Below are 24,207 nucleotides of genomic sequence, written 5' to 3'. Positions count from 1 at the left end.
ACCTTCCCAAATTTTAGGCTTCATTGGGGAGTATTGTCTTTTCCCATTAGATTATAGGCTCCATGAGGGCAGGACTATGGTTTTTTTTTTTTTTTTTTATATTTGTATTCTCATTGCTTACCACAGTGCCTGGCATATAATAGATTCTTAATAAATATTTGCTGGTTGTCTATGGACTAGGACTTTTGGAGTTCTTACTTTGAAAAGTAGCAATAAAATGGAAAAGAATTGTATTTAAAATGTATTTTCTTGTTAATCCCAGTTGGAAAATGTCAGTGCATTCTTATTCTATTCCTCCCACCCAAAAAACCCCACACATTAATTAATGATGTTTATTAATACATGATCTAGGGAACTAAATAGTTGCTACCTAAAGAAAATAGAAACTGACATATCCTAAGGTTATATATTTAATTGCTTAGGAAGTCACTCCCAATACAACCTTTATGCATCACTTGCCAAATAATTATCATCTTTGAGTTGTTGAGTCATAGCTCTCAAATACTTGCAGCCACTTGCTGTGTATTTCTCCCTTTACTTTTATATTCCTAATATATTTCTTGCTTTACTGAGTTTCTTTTTAAAGTTTTGTTACTTGAATTTGCTGAAATTTGGGGTCATCGAAAATTGTTGATAGATTTAAATAACTTTAGCTATAAATAACTTTTTTACATTGTAATGTCATGTAATGTCATATAGTATATTGTGGTGTTGAAAAAGTGCTATGTGAATATTGTTCTGTTGACTGTATTAAGAGCAATCAGTGGAAGTGACAAAGTAGACTGGATGTGAAATAAAATGTTCTAACAATTAAATGTTTAAACGTGGAATAGGTAATTTTGTAAGTTAATACATTTCCTCTCATTGAAAGTCTTCAGGAAGAGTCAGAGCATGTTTTGGAGATAATGTATCAGCAATTTCCGTATTTGGGATGTGATAGATTGGATGATCTTTGAAGTTCTTTATACCTCTCAGATCTTGTGATTCTCATCTTATCTTGACTGAGGACAGACTTAAAAATCCAATCAAAATAATTAAAAATAAAATAAAAAATAAATTTAAAAGTGGAGGATAGGAGGGGAAAAGCTCATTATCAGACTTAAAATAACTTCTGTGTCCTGTTGAAATTCTCTAGGGAATCAGAATTTAAAAAAAAAAATTCTTTTGTAGGTTTTCTGGTTAAATAGCATAGATTAGATAACCACTTGACAAAAATCAGAGAAATGTGATTTCTGTTCAGGTACAGGTTAAACTAGACAGTCCAGAGTTCCGTTCCAAATTTAGAATCTTGTCATGTCAGTGATCTTTTTGAAAATAATTATGACTTTTGAGATAAGATGCATGCATTTATGCTGGAATTGGAAAGAGAAAATGAAATTGGATCCCTTTTGATTGTTCTGTGAAAGAGACATTATTCCCAAAACTTTGCTTAAAAGGTTTGGATATGTGATAAATAATACTAAAATTAAGGGTTCAAAGCTCAGATGAAGTTATATAGTTTCAAAATAAATTTGGTGTCCAACCTTTACCTCTGTTCTCATTTTCATGTAGTGATAATAGTATGACTGCTTACTTCAGTTATTTCAACTGTAAAATTGATGCATCCTTATCTCTCAATGCTCTCCCCAGTCTCCTATCTCTGTACTTTAATAGTCTTTCATACATTTCATATGATATAATTTACCTCATTCTGCCTTCTCCTTTTCCCTTCTCCCAATACAATCCTTTTTTAATCCCTTAATTTTTTTATATCATCACATCACAGTCAACATATACCTGTACCCTTTGTCTATGTATAATTCTTGTAACTCTCCTAATAAAGTTCATAAGAATTATAATTATTGTCTTCCCATATAGGGAGATAAACAGTTTATTTTTTTAAATAAAATTGGGGGTTTTTGTTTGTTTTTTGCCATTTATCTTTTTATGCTTTTTTGAGTTTTGTATTAGAAGACTGAAATTTTCTGTTCAGTTCTGGTGTTTTTATCTGGAAAGTTTGAAAGTTCTTTATTTCATTGAATATCCATCCCCCATCCCCACCCTGCCCCCAAAAGATTATGCTCAGTTTTGTTGCGTAGTTTTCTTGATTGTAATACAAGCTCCTTTGCCATCCAGAATATCATATTACAACCCCCTGATTCTTTAAGATAGAAGCTGATAAATCCTGTGACTCTTTTATATTTGAATTGTTTTTTTCAAATTGCTTTCAGTATTTTCTCCTTGCTGATAAGTTTTAGAATTTGGTTACAATATTCCTTGGACTTGTCATTTTGGGATCACGTTCAGGAGGTGATCAGCGAATTCTTTTAGTGATGATTTTACCATCTGGTTCTAGGATATTAGAATAGTTTTCCTTGATAATTTTTTGAAAGAAGCTTCCAGATTTCTTTTTTTTTTTTTTGATCATGACCTCTTAATTCTTAATTAATTCTAATTAAATTCTTAAATTATCTTCCCTGGATCTATTTTTCAGCTCATTTCTTGTTCCAGTGAAGTATTTTTCCATGTTATTTTTTCCCAGTCTTTTGATTTTGTCTCATTTCTTAGTGTCTCATAGTGTAATTACCTTCCATTTGCTCAATTCTAATTTTTAATAAAGCTTTTCATTTTCAAAATACATGCATGAATAGTTTTCGACAATCACCTTGCAAAATCTTGTGTTCCAAATTTCTTTCTCCCTCCCTTTCCCTATCACTCCTCTAGATGGCAAGTAATCCAATATATGCTAAATATATACAGTTCTTCTATACATATTTCCACAATTATCATGCTGCACAAGAAAAATAAAATCAAAAAAGAAAAAATAAGAACGAAAACAAAATGCAAGCAAACAATGGCAACAAAATGAAAATGCTATGTTGTGATCCATATCCAGTCCCCACGGTCCTCCCTGTAGGTGTAGATGGCTCTCTTCATCACAAGATGATTGAAACTAATCTGAATCATCTCATTGTTGAAGAGAACCATATCTATCAAACTGATCATTGTATAATCTTCTTGTTGCCATGTATAATGATTTCCTGGTTCTGCTCATTTTACTTAGCTTCAGTTCATATAAGTCTCTCCAGGTCTCTCTAAAATCATCCTGATCATTTCTTATGGAACATTAATATTCCTTAGCATTCATATACCATAGCTTATTCAGCCATTCTCCGACTGATGGGCATCCACTCAGGTTCCAGTTTCTTGCCACGACAAAAAGGGCTGCCACAAACATTTTTGCACATGTGGGTGCTTTTCCCTTTTTTATGATCTCTTTGAGATAAAGACCCAGTAAAAATACTTTAGAAAGAGTATGCACAGTTTGATAGTCCTATGTGCATAATTCTATTTAATTCTAATTTTTAAGGAATTATTTTCTTCAGCTAGCTTTTGAATCTCCTTTTCCATTTGACTGATTTTACTTTTTTAAGGAGTCATTTTCTTTAGTCAATTTTTGTGCTTCTTTTTCCAAGTTGTTGATTCTTTTTTTTTAAATTCAAAATTTTCTTGCATAACTCATTTATTTTCCAAATTTCTCTTTTACCTCTCTTATCTGATTTTTAAAATTCTTTTTGGAGCTCTTCTAAGAGAATATTTTGGGCTCAAGACCAATTTATTGACCTCTTTGAGACTTATTCACATTCAGACATTTTAACATTGTTATCCTCTTCTGAGTTTATGTTTTGATCTATCCTGTTGCCATAGTACCTTTCTGTGGTCAGGGCCCTTGTTTTTTGCTCATTTTATAGACAATTCCATGACTTTTAAAGTTAATCTATCCTTCCAGGGTACAGGGGCCACTGTCCAAAGATTCTTGGACTGGAGGCTAGGGACCTGGTTTACTGGCTTTCTGCCATGGAGCTGGTGGCTTGCTCACTGTATTAGGGTGACCTGGCCTACTTATGCCTGTTGTCTTTAGGGTTCTAGAGTTGGCAGTTTGCCTGTGTAGGAACTGGAGGCCTCACAGCTGGCCTGCCATACCATTGGCCTGTTGAGCCAAGACTTCAGGACCTGGGTTGCTGAACTGTACTATGTTTAAGAATCTCCCACAAGTGAGACAGACTTTTTTTGAAGTCTTGTTATCTTGGGCAGGAAAATTGTTTCACTCTGTCTTTTGGTGGGATCTGTCACTCCAGAATTTATTTAGTGCCTTGATTCAATTTTGTTTCCAAGGAAAAGTGGAAAGACATCAGGCAGCTTCCTTGCTTTTTCTCAGCCATCTTGGCTCCATGTCCCCTCCTAATTTACTTCATGGTTGCCTAGAACCAGAAATAGAAACTGAACATGCTCCTTGGCAATGAGAGAGGAGTTTCTGATGCAATATAAAATAAGGGGATGAATGGAAAAACATTTAGTGCTACTATATGTCAGCAACTGTGCTAGATTTGAGAGTACAAATTCAAAAGTGAAACAGTTGCTTCCCTCAAAGAGACTGTATTCTAATAGACATACCACATATAGGGCAGCTGTGCCTAGGCAACAGTCAATCAAGAACTATTAAGGAGGACTCTGACAAGAATCTTGCCAGCAGTAACTAAGAGAGGGATCTCATTGTGATTCTCATAGGTTAAACACTTTCTTTTTCCTTTATAGAGATGAGAAATGGAAGTAATTTTTAATTTCTTGGGGATGATCCCCTCTTGCTATATAATCTGGAAAATTTTCAGTCAGCTTTTGCATGAGCAGTGGATCCTCACTTTATAAATATCAAGTGCAATAGAAGTTTGCTACATTAGAGGAGCTTAATGGCATTCAAAACCTCTTCTTCAGTTGGATATTGAGCTAGAAAGGGGATTGACTTCAATCTGATGTATATGAGGTATATTGAGTAGTTTCAGTATTTTTTCATCATGATCTTTTGAGAATGGTATGGGAGTGTTCAGCCCATCTCTCCAATGCTATGTCTTTATTACTAATCAGATGAACCATAGAGCTTTGATCCATAAATAGCCTTCAGGGCATCATAAAAGTACTTTGGATTATTACTTTCAAAGTAAAAGAAATTTCATCTGCCTTCTTAATCAATTAGGAATCCTACATCTTTCTAAGCTTGGCTTACCTTTTTCTTTTGAGAATTAAACATTGCCTTCTTAGAGATAGTTGAACTATCCTGCTGGTAAATCCTGTGGATTTTTCATTATTGGTTTATCAGGTTCTGAATTTCCCCATTATTTTCATCAAACCAGTCTTGATGTTTGTGAGTGTTCTGTCTCAAAATGAATAAAGGTGTGTTGTACACCCAATCTCTGAAAGCTGCCCGCTCCCTTTTTGTTATTCTCATTCCAGGAATTCCATTTGATTTGATTTGATTACTATTCTCTTTTTTTTTTTTTTTAATTTAATAGCCTTTTATTTACAGGATATATACATGGGTAACTTTACAGCATTAACAATTGCCAAACCTCTTGTTCCAATTTTTCACCTCTTACCCCCACCCCCACCCCCTCCCCTAAATGGCAGGATGATGTTAAATATATTAAAATATAACTTAGATACACAATAAGTATACATGACCAAAACATTATTTTGCTGTACAAAAAGAATCAGACTCTGAATTATTGTACAATTAGCTTGTGAAGGAAATCAAAGATGCAGGTGTGCATAAATATAGGGATTGGGAATTCAATGTAATGGTTTTTAGTCATCTCCCAGAGTTCTTTCTCTGGGCGTAGCTAGTTCAGTTCATTACTGCTCCATTAGAACTGATTTGGTTGATCTCGTTGCTGAGGATGGCCTGATCCATCAGAACTGGTCATCATCTAGTATTGTTGTTGAAGTATATAATGATCTCCTGGTCCTGCTCATTTCACTCAGCATCAGTTCGTGTAAGTCTCTCCAGGCCTTTCTGAAATCATCCTGTTGGTCATTTCTTACAGAACAGTAATATTCCATAATTTTCATATACCACAATTTATTCAGCCATTCTCCAACTGATGGACATCCATTCAGTTTCCAGTTTCTAGCCACTACAAAAAGGGCTGCCACAAACATTCGTGCACATACAGGTCCCTTTCCCTTCTTTATAATCTCTTTGGGATATAATCCCAGTAGTAACACTGCTGGATCAAAGGGTATGCACAGTTTGATAACTTTTTGAGCATAGTTCCAAACTACTCTCCAAAATGGTTGGATTCGTTCACAACTCCACCAACAATGCATCAATGTCCCAGTTTTCCCGCATCCCCTCCAACAATCATCATTATTTTTTCCTGTCATCTTAGCCAATCTGACAGGTGTGTAGTGGTATCTTAGAGTTGTCTTAATTTGCATTTCTCTGATTAATAATGACTTGGAGCATCTTTTCATATGACTAGAAATAGTTTCAATTTCTTCATCTGAGAATTGTCTGTTCATATCCTTTGACCATTTTTCAATTGGAGAATGGCTTGATTTTTTATAAATTAGAGTTAATTCTCTATATATTTTGGAAATGAGGCCTTTATCAGAACCTTTGACTGTAAAAATATTTTCCCAGTTTATTGCTTCCCTTCTAATCTTGTCTGCATTAGTTTTGTTTGTACAAAAACTTTTCAGTTTGGTATAATCGAAATTTTCTATTTTGTGATCAGTAATGATCTCTAGTTCTGCTTTGGTCATAAAGACCTTCCCCTTCCACAGGTCTGAGAGGTAAACTATCCTATGTTCCTCTAATTTATTAATAATTTCATTCTTTATGCCTAGGTCATGAACCCATTTTGACCTTATCTTGGTGTACGGCGTTAAGTATGGATCAATGCCTAGTTTCTGCCATATTAGTTTCCAATTTTCCCAGCAATTTTTATCAAACAGTAAGTTCTTATCCCAAAAGCTGGGATCTTTGGGTTTGTCAAAGACTAGGTTGCTATATTTGTTGACTGTTTTATCCCTTGAACCTAATCTATTCCACTGATCAACTAATCTATTCCTTAGCCAATACCAAATAGTTTTGGTAACTGCTGCTCTATAATATAATTTTAGATCTGGTACAGCTAAGCCACCATCATTTGATTTTTTTTTCATTAATTCCCTTGAAATTCTTGACCTTTTGTTTTTCCATATGAACTTTGTTGTTATTTTTTCTAGGTCATTAAAATAGTTTTTTGGGAGTCTGATTGGTATAGCGCTAAATAAATAGATTAGTTTAGGTAATATTGTCATCTTTATTATATTTGCTCGCCCTATCCAAGAGCATTTAATATTTTTCCAATTGGTTAGATCAGACTTAATTTGTGTGAAAAGTGGTCTGTAATTTTGCTCATAAAGTTTCTGATTTTCCCTTGACAGATAGATTCCTAAATATTTTATATTATCAGTAGTTACTTTAAATGGAATTTCTCTTTGTAACTCTGACTGTTGGATTTTGTTAGTGATATGATTACTATTCTCAATGAAATAGAAGGAAAACTGGGAGGGGGGAGTTTGAGAGAGTTATTATGGAGGGAATGGGGTACATAGTCGGGTGTCAGAAATTTATTATGGTTTAGACAAGATTTTTATTCACATGGCCCAGTCCCACAGTACAGTGTTGAAACTGAGTATATTTATTCTCTGTGTTGGGATGGGAAGGCATGGTCTCTTGAGAACTGTAGCAAGTAGAATGAAAAAGAATTGTCTCAAATCAGATGACAAGTTGCTTGGGTAGACCCTAGTTTCTTGGATATTGTCTGCATAGGATGAGATGACATATACATCTTTATATATAACTATGTTACTCAAATGAGATAACACACACACATATATAATATTTGGTATATTTTAAAGAACTGTGTCAGTGTCACCTATAATAATGATGATGATATTGGATAATACAATTATAGATGATAACTATAGTTTCTGTAGTTCTTGCTTCAAATGGTACAGATGACCATTTTTCCATGTCTTCTCCTTCTGTGTAATTCTTTTCCATGTCTTTTTATAAGTCCTTCTTAGAGGATTGTCCCAATTCCCTGAAAGTCTTCTCTTAGTTTAGTAATTCACAGATGTCAGACTTGAACCACTCATCTGTTAAGACTCGCTTTTTTATGTGACCAGCCAACTCCTTTTTTGGAAATACATGTCTTTGCTGATGTCTGTTACATGACTTCTTATTCACAAGGCAGTATGGGTAATATGTGTACTCTGTACTTACACCCACCATCTGTTTTTCCATTACCATTTGGATCAATTATAATCTTAATTTTTCTGTATGAATAAAAAGATGTCTAAATATACATGTAGTGAAATCATCCCTCAGAATCACTGAATTCCTTCTTTGGTTGAATATGTCATCTTGGTTTTAGTGTATTTACTAAACTAAAAAATTATCCTTCTTTTTGTTTGTTTAAAACCACAGGCCAAATGCACATTGAAATCATGAATTAAAATGCTTAAATTAGAAACCCACAGAAATAATTAATTTGAAGTTCAGCAACTAAGATCAGCATCATCTATTATCATAGCTATACTATGGGTACATTAGCATTCAAATATGGCAATCAATTTTCTTGGATTGGAATGGGAGAGATTCCCCTAAATATTACTTGATCATCGAAACTCCTCAGTATTTGCCTCTAAAGCTCCCCTAACTCCACCCCACCCCCACACAGTGTATACCTTTGCATATGTGACCAAATAAGAAAAAATTGGTCTTAACCAAGGTTGTTTTCTCTAAGGGAAATCCAATATGAGTTTGCTTTCTGCCAGTTGTGGAAATTAACTGTTTTTCTTTTGCTCACTATTTCAATTGTATGTTTGGTCTAAGAAGATAACAGTAATGATAGAGTAGTTTAAGGTTTGCAAAATATTTCACGTATGTTACCTCATCCTCCAGCAACTCTGAGAGTGAATGTTATCCCCACTTTTACCCCAATTTTAGAAGAAACAGAAGCTGAGTGGCTAAATGACTGGCTCATGTTTCTATAATATCTAAGACTGTAACAGGGTCTCTGCTGAGTCCAAGTTTGTTGTTTTCTCAAGATGAATTGAGACCATGATGTTGTTGCTTTCTGACATCTAAAAAGAAAAAAATCTAGACTTCATATAAATTGAGGAGATTTTTAATTGAGAACAATTAACTAATGACTAGGCTTTTTAAGACACCTACCATGTGTGAGGAAACACTGTGAAGGTTACTAAAAAATGTGTCATGATACCAGCCCTCCAAAAACCTATTCAATTTATATATACATCAATGTATAATTTATTGTACAATGTAATAAATGATTGCTGTCAAATGAGTGTTGGAAACAATTAGTGTTATTATAGTTCGGGAAGAGAGCTATTGTTTGGGCGGATGGAGTTGAGCTGAGCTTTGAGAAATGAGTTTAGGCAATGAGGTGGTGCAGTAGATAGAGCACCAGCCCTGAATTCAGGAGGACTTGAGTTCAAATGTGGTCTCAGGCATTTAACACTTCTTAGAGAGAGAAAAATGAGTTTGATTTTTATAGGGGGAAAGAAGAAAGGTCTTCTAGACAGAGGAAAATGTGGGTAAGGACATTTTTACTTCTAAAAGTGTGTTGGAAGAATGAGGAGTTTAGTTGAAACAGTGGATTTGAATAAAATTAAGATCAGATTCAATCAAGTATTTAAATTGAGAGCAGGGAAATTTTACATAGAAGGAGATTAGTCACAAATATGGATGCTTAAGAGGTAAGTGCAATGGAAAAAAAAAGTACTTCCCTGGGAGTCATTGGATCCCCTCATTTTGAGTCCTGGCTCTGTAACTTTGGTAAGTCACTTAAATTCTTTGATCATCAGTTATCCCATCTGTCAAATGGAGATATTGTTATTATTTACTTTAGTGGGTTATTGTGAGGATTAAAAAAAATAACATCTGCAAAACACTTTATAACCCATAAAATTCTAGATAAATTTGAACTCTTGTAACAATTGAACTCTTAGATTTTTAGATCATCATAAACTGTCAGACAAAGCTGTTTTTGAAAAATGCTAACTGAACCAAACAATTTCATTTATTTTGTTTTATTGTTGTTTTTAATTTGAGAGAGGGAAAGCACTCAAGAGGATGGTCTGGTACCTTATATATGTTGCTGTCATTGTCTAGATTGATGCTTAACCAAAACTTGGCTCTTTTATTTGCAATCTGGTTAGCTTGAGTGATAGAAGGCGTGAAAAAAAAAGTCATTAGAATGAGCCAAGTAGAGGTTGGCTGGGCTTCTTCTGGCTGAAGATCAAGCTAGTTAAACTGTCATCATTTCAACCTCTGTCCCTTTTCTTTCACATACAATTAGGTTTTTGCTGCCTTTTATCTCAAGATTCTAAAATGTAAATAGAATTAAGGCGATATTTGCTTCTAGGCATAGGGAATATTGGTTTGATCACAGTTGAGTGTCAACAAGGATCTGGGACATGACATATACAAAATAAGCAATTAGTTATTTATTCCTCTTTAAAAAAACTTGTCAACTGATTGCTTTGGCTTTCTATTGACAGAACCTCGGTCAGTAATATTGAGCTATTATTAAGTATAGAAGCAAGACAGGAACACATTTTCAAAAAGTTTTCATCTGAAGGAAGTAGTAACTATGTGTTAAATCAACTATCCCATTTGTTCTCAAATTTAATTTTCTAATAGGGCATGGAGATTCTAAATATTAATGAGAGAGGAATGGGTCTCTGTACCATTCAGAATGAATAATTTTGGGTCTGCACTTGATCATGAAGGATTTGATCTATTGAAGACTATTAATGAGTCTGGCCTGAGAATGGAACAATAAAAAATAGCTTTAATGTTTGCAAGAAGTAAGACCTTACAAGATGTTGGAAGGCAAGATTTAGATGAAGGGAGAAAGGATAAAAAAGATAATATCATTTTGAAACTGTTATTGGTTTAATGGGATAGAAAAGAAAGGACATTTATGTTAATTTAATTTTTTTCCCCAAATACGTGTAAAGACAATTTTTGACATTCATTTTTGGAAAGATTTTGAGTTCCAAATTTTTCTTCCTCTGTCATCTCCTATCTCTCCAACATGGCAAGAAATCTGATATGTTATACATATGCAATCATGTAAAACATATTTCTATTTAATCATGTTGTGAAAGAAGAAACATAACAAAAGGAAAAACCATTAAAAAATTGAAAATAGTATGCTTTTATCTGAATTCACTTATATAAATTTAACTAGTTTTCTCCCTTTGCAAAAACTTGCAAAATTTTTTAATTTTTAAAATTAAAAAAAATTTAAAAATAATTTCCCCCTGCTAGTAAAAAGTATACCTCTTCCTCATCTTTTATATTCATAGAAGACAGGCTTATAAAAGATATAAAAGGAAAAAAGACCACAATATATTGAGTAGAGGGGTTAAGAGGCTTGTGCAAGCTAACACAAATAGCAAATAGGATTTTTGGCTAATAATATCATAAATTGTGAGATGGAAGGAATCCTAAATACAATCCAGTCTAATCTCTTCACTTCTCAGATGAACTAAAACCTTGAAGGATTAGGTAAATTGTTCAAACAAAGGAGAATAGCAGAGATTTGAACTACCAAATATAATATTCTTTCCTGCTATACTTGACAAGGATAAAGGGCCACTAGGTGGCATTGAGTCCTAGATCTGGAGTCAGATAGACCTCTCTTTAAATTCAGCATCTGACACTTACTGGGTGGGTATCTTGGGCAAGCATTTATCCTCTATCTACCTCAGTTCCCTCATCTGTAAAACAAGGACAATAAATAATAACATCTTATTCACAGGTTTGTTGTGAGGATAACAATATTTGTAAAGCACTATGTAAACTTTTAAAGTGCGATGTAAGTGCTAGCTATCTTTTTTTTTTTTTTTTTTTTTTTTTTTTGCCCTTTGTATCATTGTATCATGACAATCACAGAATTATCTGAAATAAAAATTCATCTTAATTGTTTTGTCTCTTTCAGGCACTCCATTCAATTAAGAAAGTAGCTTAGAGAGCTGGAGAGAATAATATGGATCCAGAGGAATTTCCTCCTCCACCACCTGAAAGTAAGTAAAATATTCTGATACATTTGGACCATTGCTTGTATTGTTGTTGTTCAGTGTTTTTGGTTGTATCTTAATCCCCATAAGCTTATTTGGGGTTTTCTTGACAATGATACTGGATTGATTTGCACTTCTTTCCCCAACTCATTTCATGGGTGATGAAAATGAGGCAAACAGGGCTAAGAGACACAAGATCACAGCTAGTAAGTGTCTAAGACTCTATTTGCACTGGGATCTTCCTGACTCCAAACCTAGTATACTATCCATTGTGCCACCTAGCTGAGACAATCCCTAAAGGATAGTAATAAGTGTCAGATTTGTAGGGCTTTTACCTTTTGCAGCCCCCTTAATAGTGATGTTTGGATAGTGATTTGGCAAAGCAATTTATAGGAAAAAAGGACATGATACCATTACCTGATATTGTGGGTTTTTTAAAAATGATTTGAGACTCATACTGTGAGTTCATAGCTTCTTCTGTTCCCTGAAGCAGGTATGTGGGACTTTCCTTTTAAGACACTATAGCCAGAATGCTTTATGAAATCACTGAATCGTAAAATCTAGGGCTCTAAGAAACCTTAGAGAACATCTGATACAACTTCCTCTTTTTAAAAGGTGATGAAACTGAAGTTCTAAGAAGTAAACTGACTTTAAAACTTTTTTTTTCAGTTAAGAATCAATTATTTCTACCTTTCTAATCACTTCAAATAAGAAGTTTTTAAAAAGGAAAATAAACCCCTTATAACAAATTTTCATGGTCAACAAATTCCAACATTATCTATATTAAAAAAGTATGTTTCTCTTATCTACTCTTTGATAAAAAGTGTATAGATGTCATGCTTTGTCATCAGTCCTCTAGAATCATGATTGATTGTTGTGTTGTTCAGAGTTATGTCTTTCAAAATGATTTGTCTTCACAAAGTTGTTATTGTATAAATTGTTCTCTAGGTTCAGCTCACTTCATTCTTCATAAATCCACACAAGTGTAAATGACTTTTCCAAGATCACACAACTCTTGAAGCATTATAGAAATTTTAAGTGATATCTAATTTTTCTAAAATTGGATCTTCGATTTCATTAGTGTGAGGAAGGGCTGGTATGGGAAATCTACCTATGAAGTTCAGCAACTCCTTGATAGATTGATCAGGACACCAAGAGACCATTTGGTCTTGCTCAGTCATAGAACCAATATGTGTCAAGATTTGGATTAGAATATGATTCTTTCTGACTCTTTGGATGGCTCTATATTCATTATGTCACCTTGATTTTCTTTATTATCATCATCATTATTCTTCTTTATATTAGATAGGGTTGCCATGGTTCTTAGCTTCCTCCTTTCTTCAAAGAAGGTTATAGAATTTTCTTTTTAAAGCATTGTATTGAGAATACTTTCATGAAATCACAGATTCTGGGGCTCTAAGAAACTTTAGAGAGATCAACTGGTAGAGCTTCCTCATTTTATAGGTGATGAAATTGAAGTAACCAAGAAATTGTCCCAATAATGTTATATCCCAACATTTTAATCCAATTACAAAAGCAATCATTTTTCTGTTTTTTTTAAAAATTCAATTGTATTTTATTTTTCTAATTACTGTAAAGATTGTTTTCCACATTCATTTTTGGAAGTTTTTGAGTTCCAATGTTTTTTTTCCTCCCTCATTTACCTCCTTCCTCCTCAAGACAGCAAGCAATCTGATATAAGTTAAACATATATAGTCATTTAAAACATTTCCATATTACTCATGTTGTGAAAGCAAAATTAGAGCAAAAGGGAAAAAAAATCACAAAAAAGAAAAAGCAAACAACAAAAAGAGGTGAAAATAGTATGTTTTAATCTACATTTATTCTCCATGGTTCTCTCTTTGGATACAGATGGCATTTTTTTATCCCAAGTCTTTTGGAATTGTCTTGGATCAGTGTATTGCTAAGAAGAGATAAGTCTATCATAGTTGATATTTTGCTGTTATTGTGTAGTGTTCTCTGGTTCTTCTTACTTCACTTAACATCAGTTCATGTAAGTCTTTCTAGGTTTTTCTGAAATCAGTCTGCTCATCATTTTTTATAGAGCAGTAATATTCTATTCCATTCATATATCATAATTTATTAAGCAATTTTTCTAGTTAATTCGCTCATTTTCCAATTCCTTACCACCACAAGAACAGTTACTATAAACATTTTTACACACATGGATGCTTTCCCTTATTTTATGATTTCTTTGGGATCCAGATCCATTAGTGACACAGCTGCATTAAACGGTACATGCAATTTTATAGCCCTTTGATCATAGTTTCAAATTGTTTTCCAGAAAGGCTAGATAAGTTCACAACTCCACCAACAATCTTTTTTCTATCTGCCCTAGAGGCACAATGAACATAATAAGAGGCATACAAACAATAAACATTTAAAAAAAATAGCAGGGAGGGACTTGTTCCCATTATAGTCAGAGTGACAAGGAAGCTATCTATTTCATTCTGTTTTCAGATAGTTATGATTTCTTTCACTATTTCTACTATATATTTTGAACTTTTCCTTTCATACAATTTGTATTTTTCAGGACTAATATTCCCAGTTTCTAATAATTTTTGAAAAATTTTCATGAGTCAGCAAGTCTAGGCTCCCCAAGGATAACCTCTCTGTAATTTCTGATAATCTTCACTTGGTTTTGTATGGCTATAATGAACATCTCCATTTTTAGAATGAGATCTTTGTGACATAGCTTTTGTTTGATATTTTTTTGGCAACATTTCATTGGTTTGCATTTATGTGTGGGCTGCCCATGGTTCTGCTTTTACATTTTTGCTATTTCATAGACTTAGTCCATAGACAATCCAATATCAGTTAAATTTGAAAAGTCCACTAAATATGTATCTATTGTCACATTTATTATGGTTTTATGAAGTTGTATCTATTTGTTTTAGAAGTATTTTTGTAAGTTTTGCAGCTGTTAATTCTAGTTTACTCATCTTATGATTATCATGGTTCTGAAAAACTAGGAAATAAATTTTCTTTCATGTTTGTCTGACCTGAAACAATCTTTCTTTATTCTACATATTTAACAAGCGATAATGATAACTGTTTGAAAAAACTGTTGAAAAAAAGAATAATAGCTTTTGTAATACTTTTAATACTTACAACAGGCCCCTACCTGGAAATCTTCAATTAGAAGCTGGGTGACTATGTGTCAGTGACGTTATGGATGAAATTCCTGTATAGTAATGGGTTATGCTGGTTCAAAAGCTTAGCATCAAGCTGGAATGGAGAAAAAAAGAATAAGCATTTATATGGGACCTCCTATATGCATTATGTTAAACACTTTTATAAACATTGTCTTATTTGACCTTACAACAATCCTGAAAAGTAAGTGATATTATTTTCACAGCTGAGGAAACTGAGGCAAACAGAAGTTAATTCACTTAGTCACTAGTAAGTGTCTGAACCTCCCATAGTATCCAGGGTCATTTCCAGTCATGCTAATTTGTATTTGCCCACTGGTCATAGATGGGTCCTGAGGAGAAAGTGAAAACTTGCAGAGCCCTCACTCATTCAAACCCAATTCACTTTCATGACATGGAATCATTTCTCTGATGGTTGTTTTAAAGAACAAAGGATAAACAACAATAATAACATGTTTTCATAATTCCAGGTCCTTTGCTATATCTACTGTCCCATCCAGTGCCTCAAGGCAGGGTTAGAGATCATCTAGTCTAACTCCCTCATTTTATAGACAAGGAAAGTGGCTTAAAGTGGTGAACTAAATACAATATGCCCAGGGTCACACAAGATAAAATTAGTTGTAGGGCTGGGAGTCAAACCTAGCTCATGATATACCAAATTTAGTGACTTTTTTCACTGTTTCAGTTTCCTATAATATCCCCGGGATTCTCTGTCTTTGGCTGTCTAGCATATATCATTTTATGTATGTGCTGTGTTCAGTCAGATCATAAGCTCTTTGATTGATTGAATAACTGATTGAAACATTTATGAAGCACTTACTCTCTATAAAGCACTATGCTAAATGCTAGAGATAAAAATAGAAGCGCATGACAAGTCTTGCCCTCAGAGAGCTCACATTCTGATAGAACACACAATATTTACAGGTTTTAGCTACCAATAAGGAAGAAGTCTTTAGAATGCAGTAGTAGATAATTGTCTTTTCTTTGATATATTTCCACTGATATTACAAGGAAATTGCACTTTCCGTCTTGTACTTTTTCCATCCTTCCTTATGTGAAATAATACATTAAATTCCCCCTTCCCATCAGGGAAAATATGTAAAAGAAATGAAAGGTATAAAATTCACTTTTGTGGAATATAAAGTTTTCAATCAATGATGGAATATTAAGAAATGTTTTATAATTTGGTATGTGTGTGTTGAGTATAACTTTTTGTGTTCAATTATGTATTTTACCATATGTCTCTTTCTGTCCCTTTTCCTCCATTAACACAAGAGAAAAGGCTTGGTGTTTATAACTGGAGAGAGCAAAATTTAGATCACTTGGTGGCATTTCCAGAGACAAATATATTTCAAAATAAGGAAGAATTTTCTAAAAACTAGAGCTCTTCAAAAACATCCTTGCTTGCCTGGTTTCAGGGCACTGAATTTCTCATCATTAGAGATGCTCTGAGGCCTCATGACTAAACAAAGATTTTAGAGAGAACAATTCTATATTGTATGAACAGGTAACCTGAGGTCATTTACTTAGATAACATCAGGTCTTGTATGTAGATGTAATATTTAAAGATTTAGGAAATGACTACATATGCAGAACAAGGTATTTTTAAAAAAATAATCCGTATTTCCAAATATGCTTTATAATAAATCTGTGAGCAAGTTGGAGCTTGTAAAGTTTGTAACACAATTGTCATTTGTACCAAGAGTAGTATTATTTATGTTCAAAGTGATATGATTTTTTTCAGGTAAAAATCCATAAATAGCTTTATTTTTAAAGGGGGAAGTGCAGCATTTTAGTTATTTGGGGACTTTGTTTTATCAATGAGATTAATTCCTTCATGCACATACCTTCATATTCAAACAAACTCAGAGCTAGTACTTTAACATAGAGAATATACAATCTTTTTAAAACACCTGGAAACTTGTGGATTGGAATTTCCTTTTATACTTCCTGTTTTACAAGCTTAGGCAAAGAGTTCTGCTTTGTTAACCAGATGAGTAAAGAATACATAGGAGAAGGCCAAAGGTTACTTTTTTTTTTTCATGGAAGTCCAGGCAAAAATCTCGTAATTGATGAAAGGCCACTGTCAAAAACCACTTCTCAACTACTACATAGTATTTCCAATCTCTCTGTTTTTATCTGCCTGCATTTTTGATTTTCTTCTCAGGTTGATTTTACATTATATCAAAGTCCGATTCTTCTTGGGCAGCAAAATAACTGTATGGATATGTATACATATATTGTATTTAACATATACTTTAACAAATTTAACATGTATTGGTCTACCTGCCATCTGGGGGAGGGGGTGGGGGGGGAAGGAGGGGAAAATTTGGAATAGAAGATTTTGCAAGGGTCAGTGCTGAAAAATTACCCATGAAAATATCTTGTAAATAAAAAGCTATAATAAAAAAATAAAATAAAAAACACTTCTCCGAGTTATGATTAGGCAGCATGATATTCCATAAATGGTGCTAAATATGGAGTCTTAGTACCTGAGTTCAAATAATTCATAATCCTGTGGCTTTCCAAATTTAGTGAAGTTGATTTTCAGATGACAGTAATCAATCACTAGGTTTCTACTAGAAGTCTTTTGAGTAAGTGCATTGTGGATCGAGCACCAGCCCTGCAGTTAGGAGGATCTGAGTTCAAATTTGGCACCAGATAAATTTACTAGCTCTGTGTGATCCTGGGCAAGTCATTTAATCCTATTGCCTTGCCCTCCTCTCCCTTCCACTCCAAAAATTTTGCTTAGCCACTTAACACCGGCCTGGCCTAGGGTCAAATTACTTTAGCTGTCAAGATAGCAGCTTCATCTATTAAATAAGAAGGTTGGACTAAAAGAAGAAAGGTTCTCTTCTATCTTTAGATCTATAATCTTATAACATGTAACATGAGTATACAGTGTTTAATACATAATTAGGTGGTACAATGTATAAAGTGCTGAGCCTGAAGTTAAGAAGACCCATTTTCCTGAGTTAAAATCTGGCCTCAAATACTTGGTAACTATGTGATCCTGGGCAAGTCACTTAACCCTGTTTACCTCAGTTTTCTCATCTGTAAAATGAACTAGAGAAGGAAATGGCAAACTTCTTCAAGTGTTTTTGTCAAGAAAACCCTGAATGGGATTCAGTCAGACACAACAGAAAAAAAATGACTCGAGCACAGATTTTAGAATATATATTAGTAACACATCCTATTTCACTTCATATTTACTGCATTCTTGAAAATGCTGCACACTGTATAATCTGTGTTACCTAGGGAAAGTGTGTTTGGAAAATTTTAGGGACCAGGTTTCAAATTTCAAATCTGATTCTTTACGATGCAACTATAGCTTAATTTCTTCCTTTTCCTGCGACACAATTTCTTCTGAAAAATTGAAGAGTTGACTAGATAATCTCTAAAGTTGTTTTTAGATCTCTAAAGCTATAATTCTTTTAAAAATTTTAAATAGTATTTTATTTTCCAAATACATGTAAAGATAGTTTAGAGCATTCATTTTTACAAAACTTTGTGTTCTAATTTTTTCTCTTTTTCTCCCTTATCTCTTTGTTCCCAAGATAACAAATATTCTGATATAGTTAAATATGTGCAATTCTTTTAAACATATTTCCATATTTGTCATGTTATGCAAGAAAAATAAGAACAGAAGGAAAAAAATATGAAAAAGAAAGAAACAAACAAAAAATACTATCTTTTGATCCACACTCAGTTTCCATAGTTCTCTCAGTGGGTGCTATGGCATTGTCCATCCCAAATCTACTGGAATTGCTTTGAATCACTGCATTGTGGAGATGAATCAAGTCTACCACAGTTGATTGTCACATAATCTTGTTGTTACTATGTACAATGTTCTCTTGGTTTTGCTCGTTTCACTCCACATCAATTCATGTAAGTTTTTGTAGGCTTTTCTGAAATAAGTCTGCTCATTCCCCAATTTATGGGTATCTACTTAATTTCCAATTCCTTGCCACTCCAAAAAGGATTATAAAGCTATAATTACAGTCATGTCTGTTATTTATTGCTTATATATAATTGCTAAAATCAGATTCTTGTACCAGACTAGGGTGTCAAAACCAGGAGTTTAGCTAAACAAGAGCCATGTGGGCAGAGACACGTGTCTGTATATCCACAAATATACACGTGTACTTAAACTTCAGGAAAACAAATGTAACATCAGGTAGGTAAGTTATTACTAGGGGAAAGAGGAAAATGTGGGTAACATAGGTCTAGGAAGACAAGGTCCAGAGATAATAAAGTCTTCTGAAATAGGTATTGCTTATTTCCTCGCCTCACCCTCCTGTTTTATGCTTCTGAGAAGAAGCAATCCTTTGTTACAGTCAGATGTTCAGAAGATTGCTAATGAGGGATTAGGTTTAGAGAGAAAAATAATAAGTTCTGTTTTGAACATTTTGAGTTTGAATTTCCTCTCTTAGCTGCAATTGGAAATGTCGAATAGATAGTTGCTATAGGATTGCTACTCAAGAGAAAAGGTTTGAGACTTGTGCATTGAGATGAAAATTGAATCTATGAGTTAATGAAAGCTGAGAGTTGTAGAGAGAGAAGAGGATTTAGGGACAAGGATAACAAATCACTAGAGAAGATTAAGAAGTAGCGGAGAGACAGGTAGGAAGAAAATTAAGAGAAAGAATTTCATAGAAAATCAGAGAGTAAAATATACCAAGGAAGGGAAAGAGTAGAAACATACAAAACTGCACAGAAGTAAACAAACAAAAGCCATCAGATTTAGTAATAGAGATTTCTCAACTAATAAATATATATTAAGTATCTACAATATGCCATATCATTGGCTGTTTTGGAGAAACCAGTTTCTAAAGTGATATTGATTGATAATTTTGTAAACTGGATGCAAGAATTGAATGAAAGCTTAATTTATGGATGAAATTAGTATAACCTGCTTTTTCTAAAAGTTTAGATCTAAAAAATGAGTGTAGTTAGGTTCTTTTTAAAAAAAGTTTGGCTCTAAAAGCTAATGCCTTCTGAAAGTCCATTGTTAAATTTTCATGTGAGCATTTATATTTTAGAAACCAGCAAATATTACACACCTAAGCTTCATTTATTGCGTGCTTATTATCTTTTCCTTCCTTCCTTCCTTCCCTTCCTTCCTTTCCTTCCTTCCTTCCTTCCTTCCTTCCTTCCTTCCTTCCTTCCTTCCTTCCTTCCTTCCTTCCTTCCTTTCTTCCTTCCTTTCTTCCTTCCTTCCCTCCTTCCTTCTTTCTTCTTTTCGTCCTTTCCTTTTTTCTTTCTTCTTTTCTTCCTTTCTTCCTTTCTTCCTTCTTTCCTTCCTTCCTTCCTTCCTTCCTTCCTTCCTTCCTTCCTTCCTTCCTTCCTTCCTTCCTTCCTTCCTTCCTTCTTTCTTTCTTTCTTTCTTTCTTTCTTTCTTTCTTTCTTTCTTTCTTTCTTTCTTTCTTCAAGGCAATTGGGGTTAAGTGACTTGCTCAGGATCACACTGCTAGGAAGAGTTAAGTGTGTGAAGTCAGATTTGAATTTAGGTCTTCCTGACTTCAGGTCCAGTGCTCTTATCTAGGGAATCATCTAGCCACCCTGTGTTTTGCTCATTATCTAGATTTAAGACAGTGATAGAGAAAATGTTGATAATGCAGATTAAATTTAAGAGTGTGTCTTCAGTAATTTTGAGAGCTGCTTATTATTTAACAATACACCCCTAAGAGGAGAAATATAAGTTGATAATTCAAGGAGTTAGTAACAGAATCAAATGATTTTTTTTAAGAGACCTGAATGTAGTAATAGTTATTGGGGAAGGAAGGGGAAATTTGAAATTCAGACTGCAAACTGATGATTTTAGCGGGAATAGACTGGAAAGGATGTGATCAAGGATATATTTATAGGGATTGGTCTTGTTGAGAAAAATGGATCCCTCATTTGTCAAAGACTAAAGTAAAGGAGAAGAAAATGGTGGATACTGTTGACCCTCATCTACCATTTTGTCTAATCTACAATTTTGTCTAGTCACTACTAAAAAATGTTAAAATGATTAGTACTAAGCATTGACCTTTGGACTACTCCATTAGACACTATTTTTCAAGTGGACATCACATTTAAGATCATTTTTTAGGTTCAACAATTCAGCCAATTCTGACTACCTAAATATGCTATTATCTAATTTGTATCTTTCCATATTGTAAACAAAGACTTTTGATATATGCTTTGATGATATCTTGGTAAAAGATATCAACTGAATTCCTTTTATTTTACCAAACAATCTTATCAAAAAAGGAAATATTTTTAGTCTAGCATAACCAGTTTTTGATGAAGCCATGTTAGCATTTGTAGAGTACTCCTTCCTTTCATAGTTGATCATTAGCCATCCTTTTAACAGTATGTACTAATTTGAACATTGTCTTTATATATTCACAAAGGTAGGTGAATTCCAGAGTGGTATCAAATTCAAATTGAAAAAGGAGACACTAAACTCTACATAAAGATTCCTGCAGCCTATATACTGACTTAGGAAACAACAAAATAATATGTTTTATTGTATTTTTATTTACTTTGTTAAACATTCCATTTTAATCTGGTTGGGCATCACTCTGTTGCCAGATGTTTGTAGGCTATATGTTTGACAACTCTGTCTTAGAGAATAATAACAACTGGCATTTGTATAGCATTTTAAGATTTATAAATAACTTTACATAACATTATTTCATTTGCTCTTTGCACTAACCCAGCTTTTGGTAAGTGCTACAGGTCAGAGTATCCATATTTTAAAGATTAGGAAACTAAATCCAAGAAATTCTGAGATAAAAATTGAGATCTGAAAGAGATCTTCAAAGCTACTTCTCCCAGACTTATTATTTGACACATTAAGAATCTGAGGTCCAGAAAAGTTAATTAATTTACCCTGGATTGCATAGTTAATAAGACCCAAGGAAGAAGAAGAATTAATAATAATGATGATAACAACAACAACTAGCATTTATCTAGTACTTTAAGGTTTGTAAAGACATTTGCAGAAATTATCACAACTCTTACAGGACAGAGGGTGTCGGAAGGGAAGAATAAGTGCTATCATAACTGTAACACTGGTTCTCACAGGCTGAGAGCCAGGTATGTTATATTTCATTCCTCCTGTACTACCCTTAAAGTGGGTTGGGGTTATCCAGTCTTTCTACCATTATCTCTATCTCCTAGTTACTCAGTTTCCTCAATACAAGGCAATCCCTTGTATCCTAATTTCATTAATCACATAGCAGATTAGTTTTTTTAACCAAAAAATACTTTAAAGATGTAACAAGAACCAACTATTGAAAGCATCCCCCCTCCAACATGTGGTCCCCCTTCTCCTTCTGCTTTGCACTACTTCTGGAGAGAAGGCAAATGGACTCACAACTTAACTCACTTATTTTATAGCTCAGTCCTTTCAAGTTCCAAGTTCCAAGCTCTCTTTGCGCTAAAGTGTCAGGCAAATTAGCTTCTTGGGGCTTGTTTTCAGGGCAGTATCCAGTCTGGAATTCTTTCTTAAAAGTTGTCATTGCTTAAGTCTGGGAGGCAGAACTCTATCAGCTATTTCTAGAAATGAAAAGGACAATGAAATAAACCCATCAACATCCATTTCTCAGGGTCACTGGGCCAAAAAGATAGTTCTTCCCCAGTTCATATCCTGTAGTTGAACAAGACCTTTACCTCTTTGCATGCCATCAGAAAGCTATTCCAATCGGATCATTTAAAAGTTGTAACTTATTTGTGCTACTCAGCCAAATAAAAGAGACCATTCTGTCCACATGGTAGGGGAATATAGAACATCTTTTTTCCTGAAGCCTTCATGGTAAATGATCTGGGGATGAACAATGCGAAAATGTCATTTTAACATTATCCCATTTTACAGTATTTAAAACTGATAAAAACAGAGCTTAAGTGATATACCCAGGATCACACCATTTGTAGGTATCTGAAGTCAGATTTGTATTCAGTTTTTTTCTGACTCAAGTCTAGCACCATGATTTTAAATGAGTTAACCAGATCAGCCATCTTGAAACCATCTAAAGTGACATTTGAACCCGGGTCCTTCTGATTCTAAATAGCTACAAGGTAGGAAGAAGAGTAACAAAAAAGCACTTAGTAATTAATGGAGACATTTAATTTTTAAAAATCCAATAATAGTGATGATCATAACAGTAGCTAGCATTTACAACATTTTAGGTTTATAAAGTACATTACAAATATTATATCATTTATCATTAAAACAACTGTGGGAGAGGAGCGTTATTACACCTATTTATGTTTTCTATTTCCAAGGAAACTAAGGCAGACATAAGTTTAAAGCACTTGTCCAGGGTCACACAAATGTCTGGAGCCAGATTTTAACTTATTTTCTTCACTACAAATCCAGTGCTCTGTCCACTGATTCACTTAGCTGCCTTGTATATGCCAATAGTAAAACCCATGGCTTCAGCTGTGCATACATTGGTACACAAAATGTAGATACCAAGGGATCTTAAGATAGAGTTAAGTTATATTTTCTCATCGTCACTGAGGCTTAGTGACTGTTGTATGCTTCTGGAAATTATATATATATATATATATATATATATATATAATCAAAGAACCACATACAACAGAATAAGTAAAATGGGAGCTAGAATATCCTTATTTATTAAGAAGTTCTACTTATATCAAGATATCTAGAGAAAACCATATTTAGGATGGCAGAAACTAGGCATTGATCCACACTTAACACTGTACACCAAGATAAGGTCAAAATGGGTTCATAATCTAGGCATAAAGAATGAAATTATTAATAAATTAGAGGAACATAGGATAGTTTACCTCTCAGACCTGTGGAAGGGGAAGGAATTTATGACCAAAGAAGAACTAGAGATCATTACTGATCACAAAATAAAAAATTTCAACTATACCAAACTGAAAAGTTTTTGTACAAACAAAACTAATGCAGACAAGATTAGAAGGGAAGCAATAAACTGGGAAAATATTTTTACAGTCAAAGGTTCTGATAAAGGCCTCATTTCCAAAATATATAGAGAAGTAACTCTAATTTATAAAAACTCAAGCCATTCTCCAATTGAAAAATGGTCAAAGGATATGAACAGACAATTCTCAGATGAAGAAATTGAAACTA

The 24,207-nt window shown here is 33.7% G+C and overlaps 1 protein-coding gene across 3 annotated transcripts in view; it reads left to right on the top strand.

The window, feature by feature from the left end:
* The window catches only part of ARHGEF10 (Rho guanine nucleotide exchange factor 10), a 215,807-nt gene that overhangs the window by 23,831 nt on the left and 167,769 nt on the right, over positions 1-24,207 (top strand). For all 3 annotated transcript variants that reach the window (XM_023494669.2, XM_012539906.3, XM_023494668.2), the window contains exon 2: positions 11,841-11,925. In XM_023494669.2, coding sequence (XP_023350437.1) covers positions 11,889-11,925 — 37 coding nt within the window. In that variant the 5' untranslated portion in view covers positions 11,841-11,888. The remainder of the gene's footprint in view (positions 1-11,840; positions 11,926-24,207) is intronic.

The sequence above is a fragment of the Sarcophilus harrisii genome, chromosome 2 (genome assembly GCF_902635505.1).
Source record: "Sarcophilus harrisii chromosome 2, mSarHar1.11, whole genome shotgun sequence".
NCBI classification, from domain to species: domain Eukaryota; kingdom Metazoa; phylum Chordata; class Mammalia; order Dasyuromorphia; family Dasyuridae; genus Sarcophilus; species Sarcophilus harrisii.
Note: the sequence above shows the minus strand (reverse complement) of the source record. Positions and strands in the feature narration are given on the sequence as shown.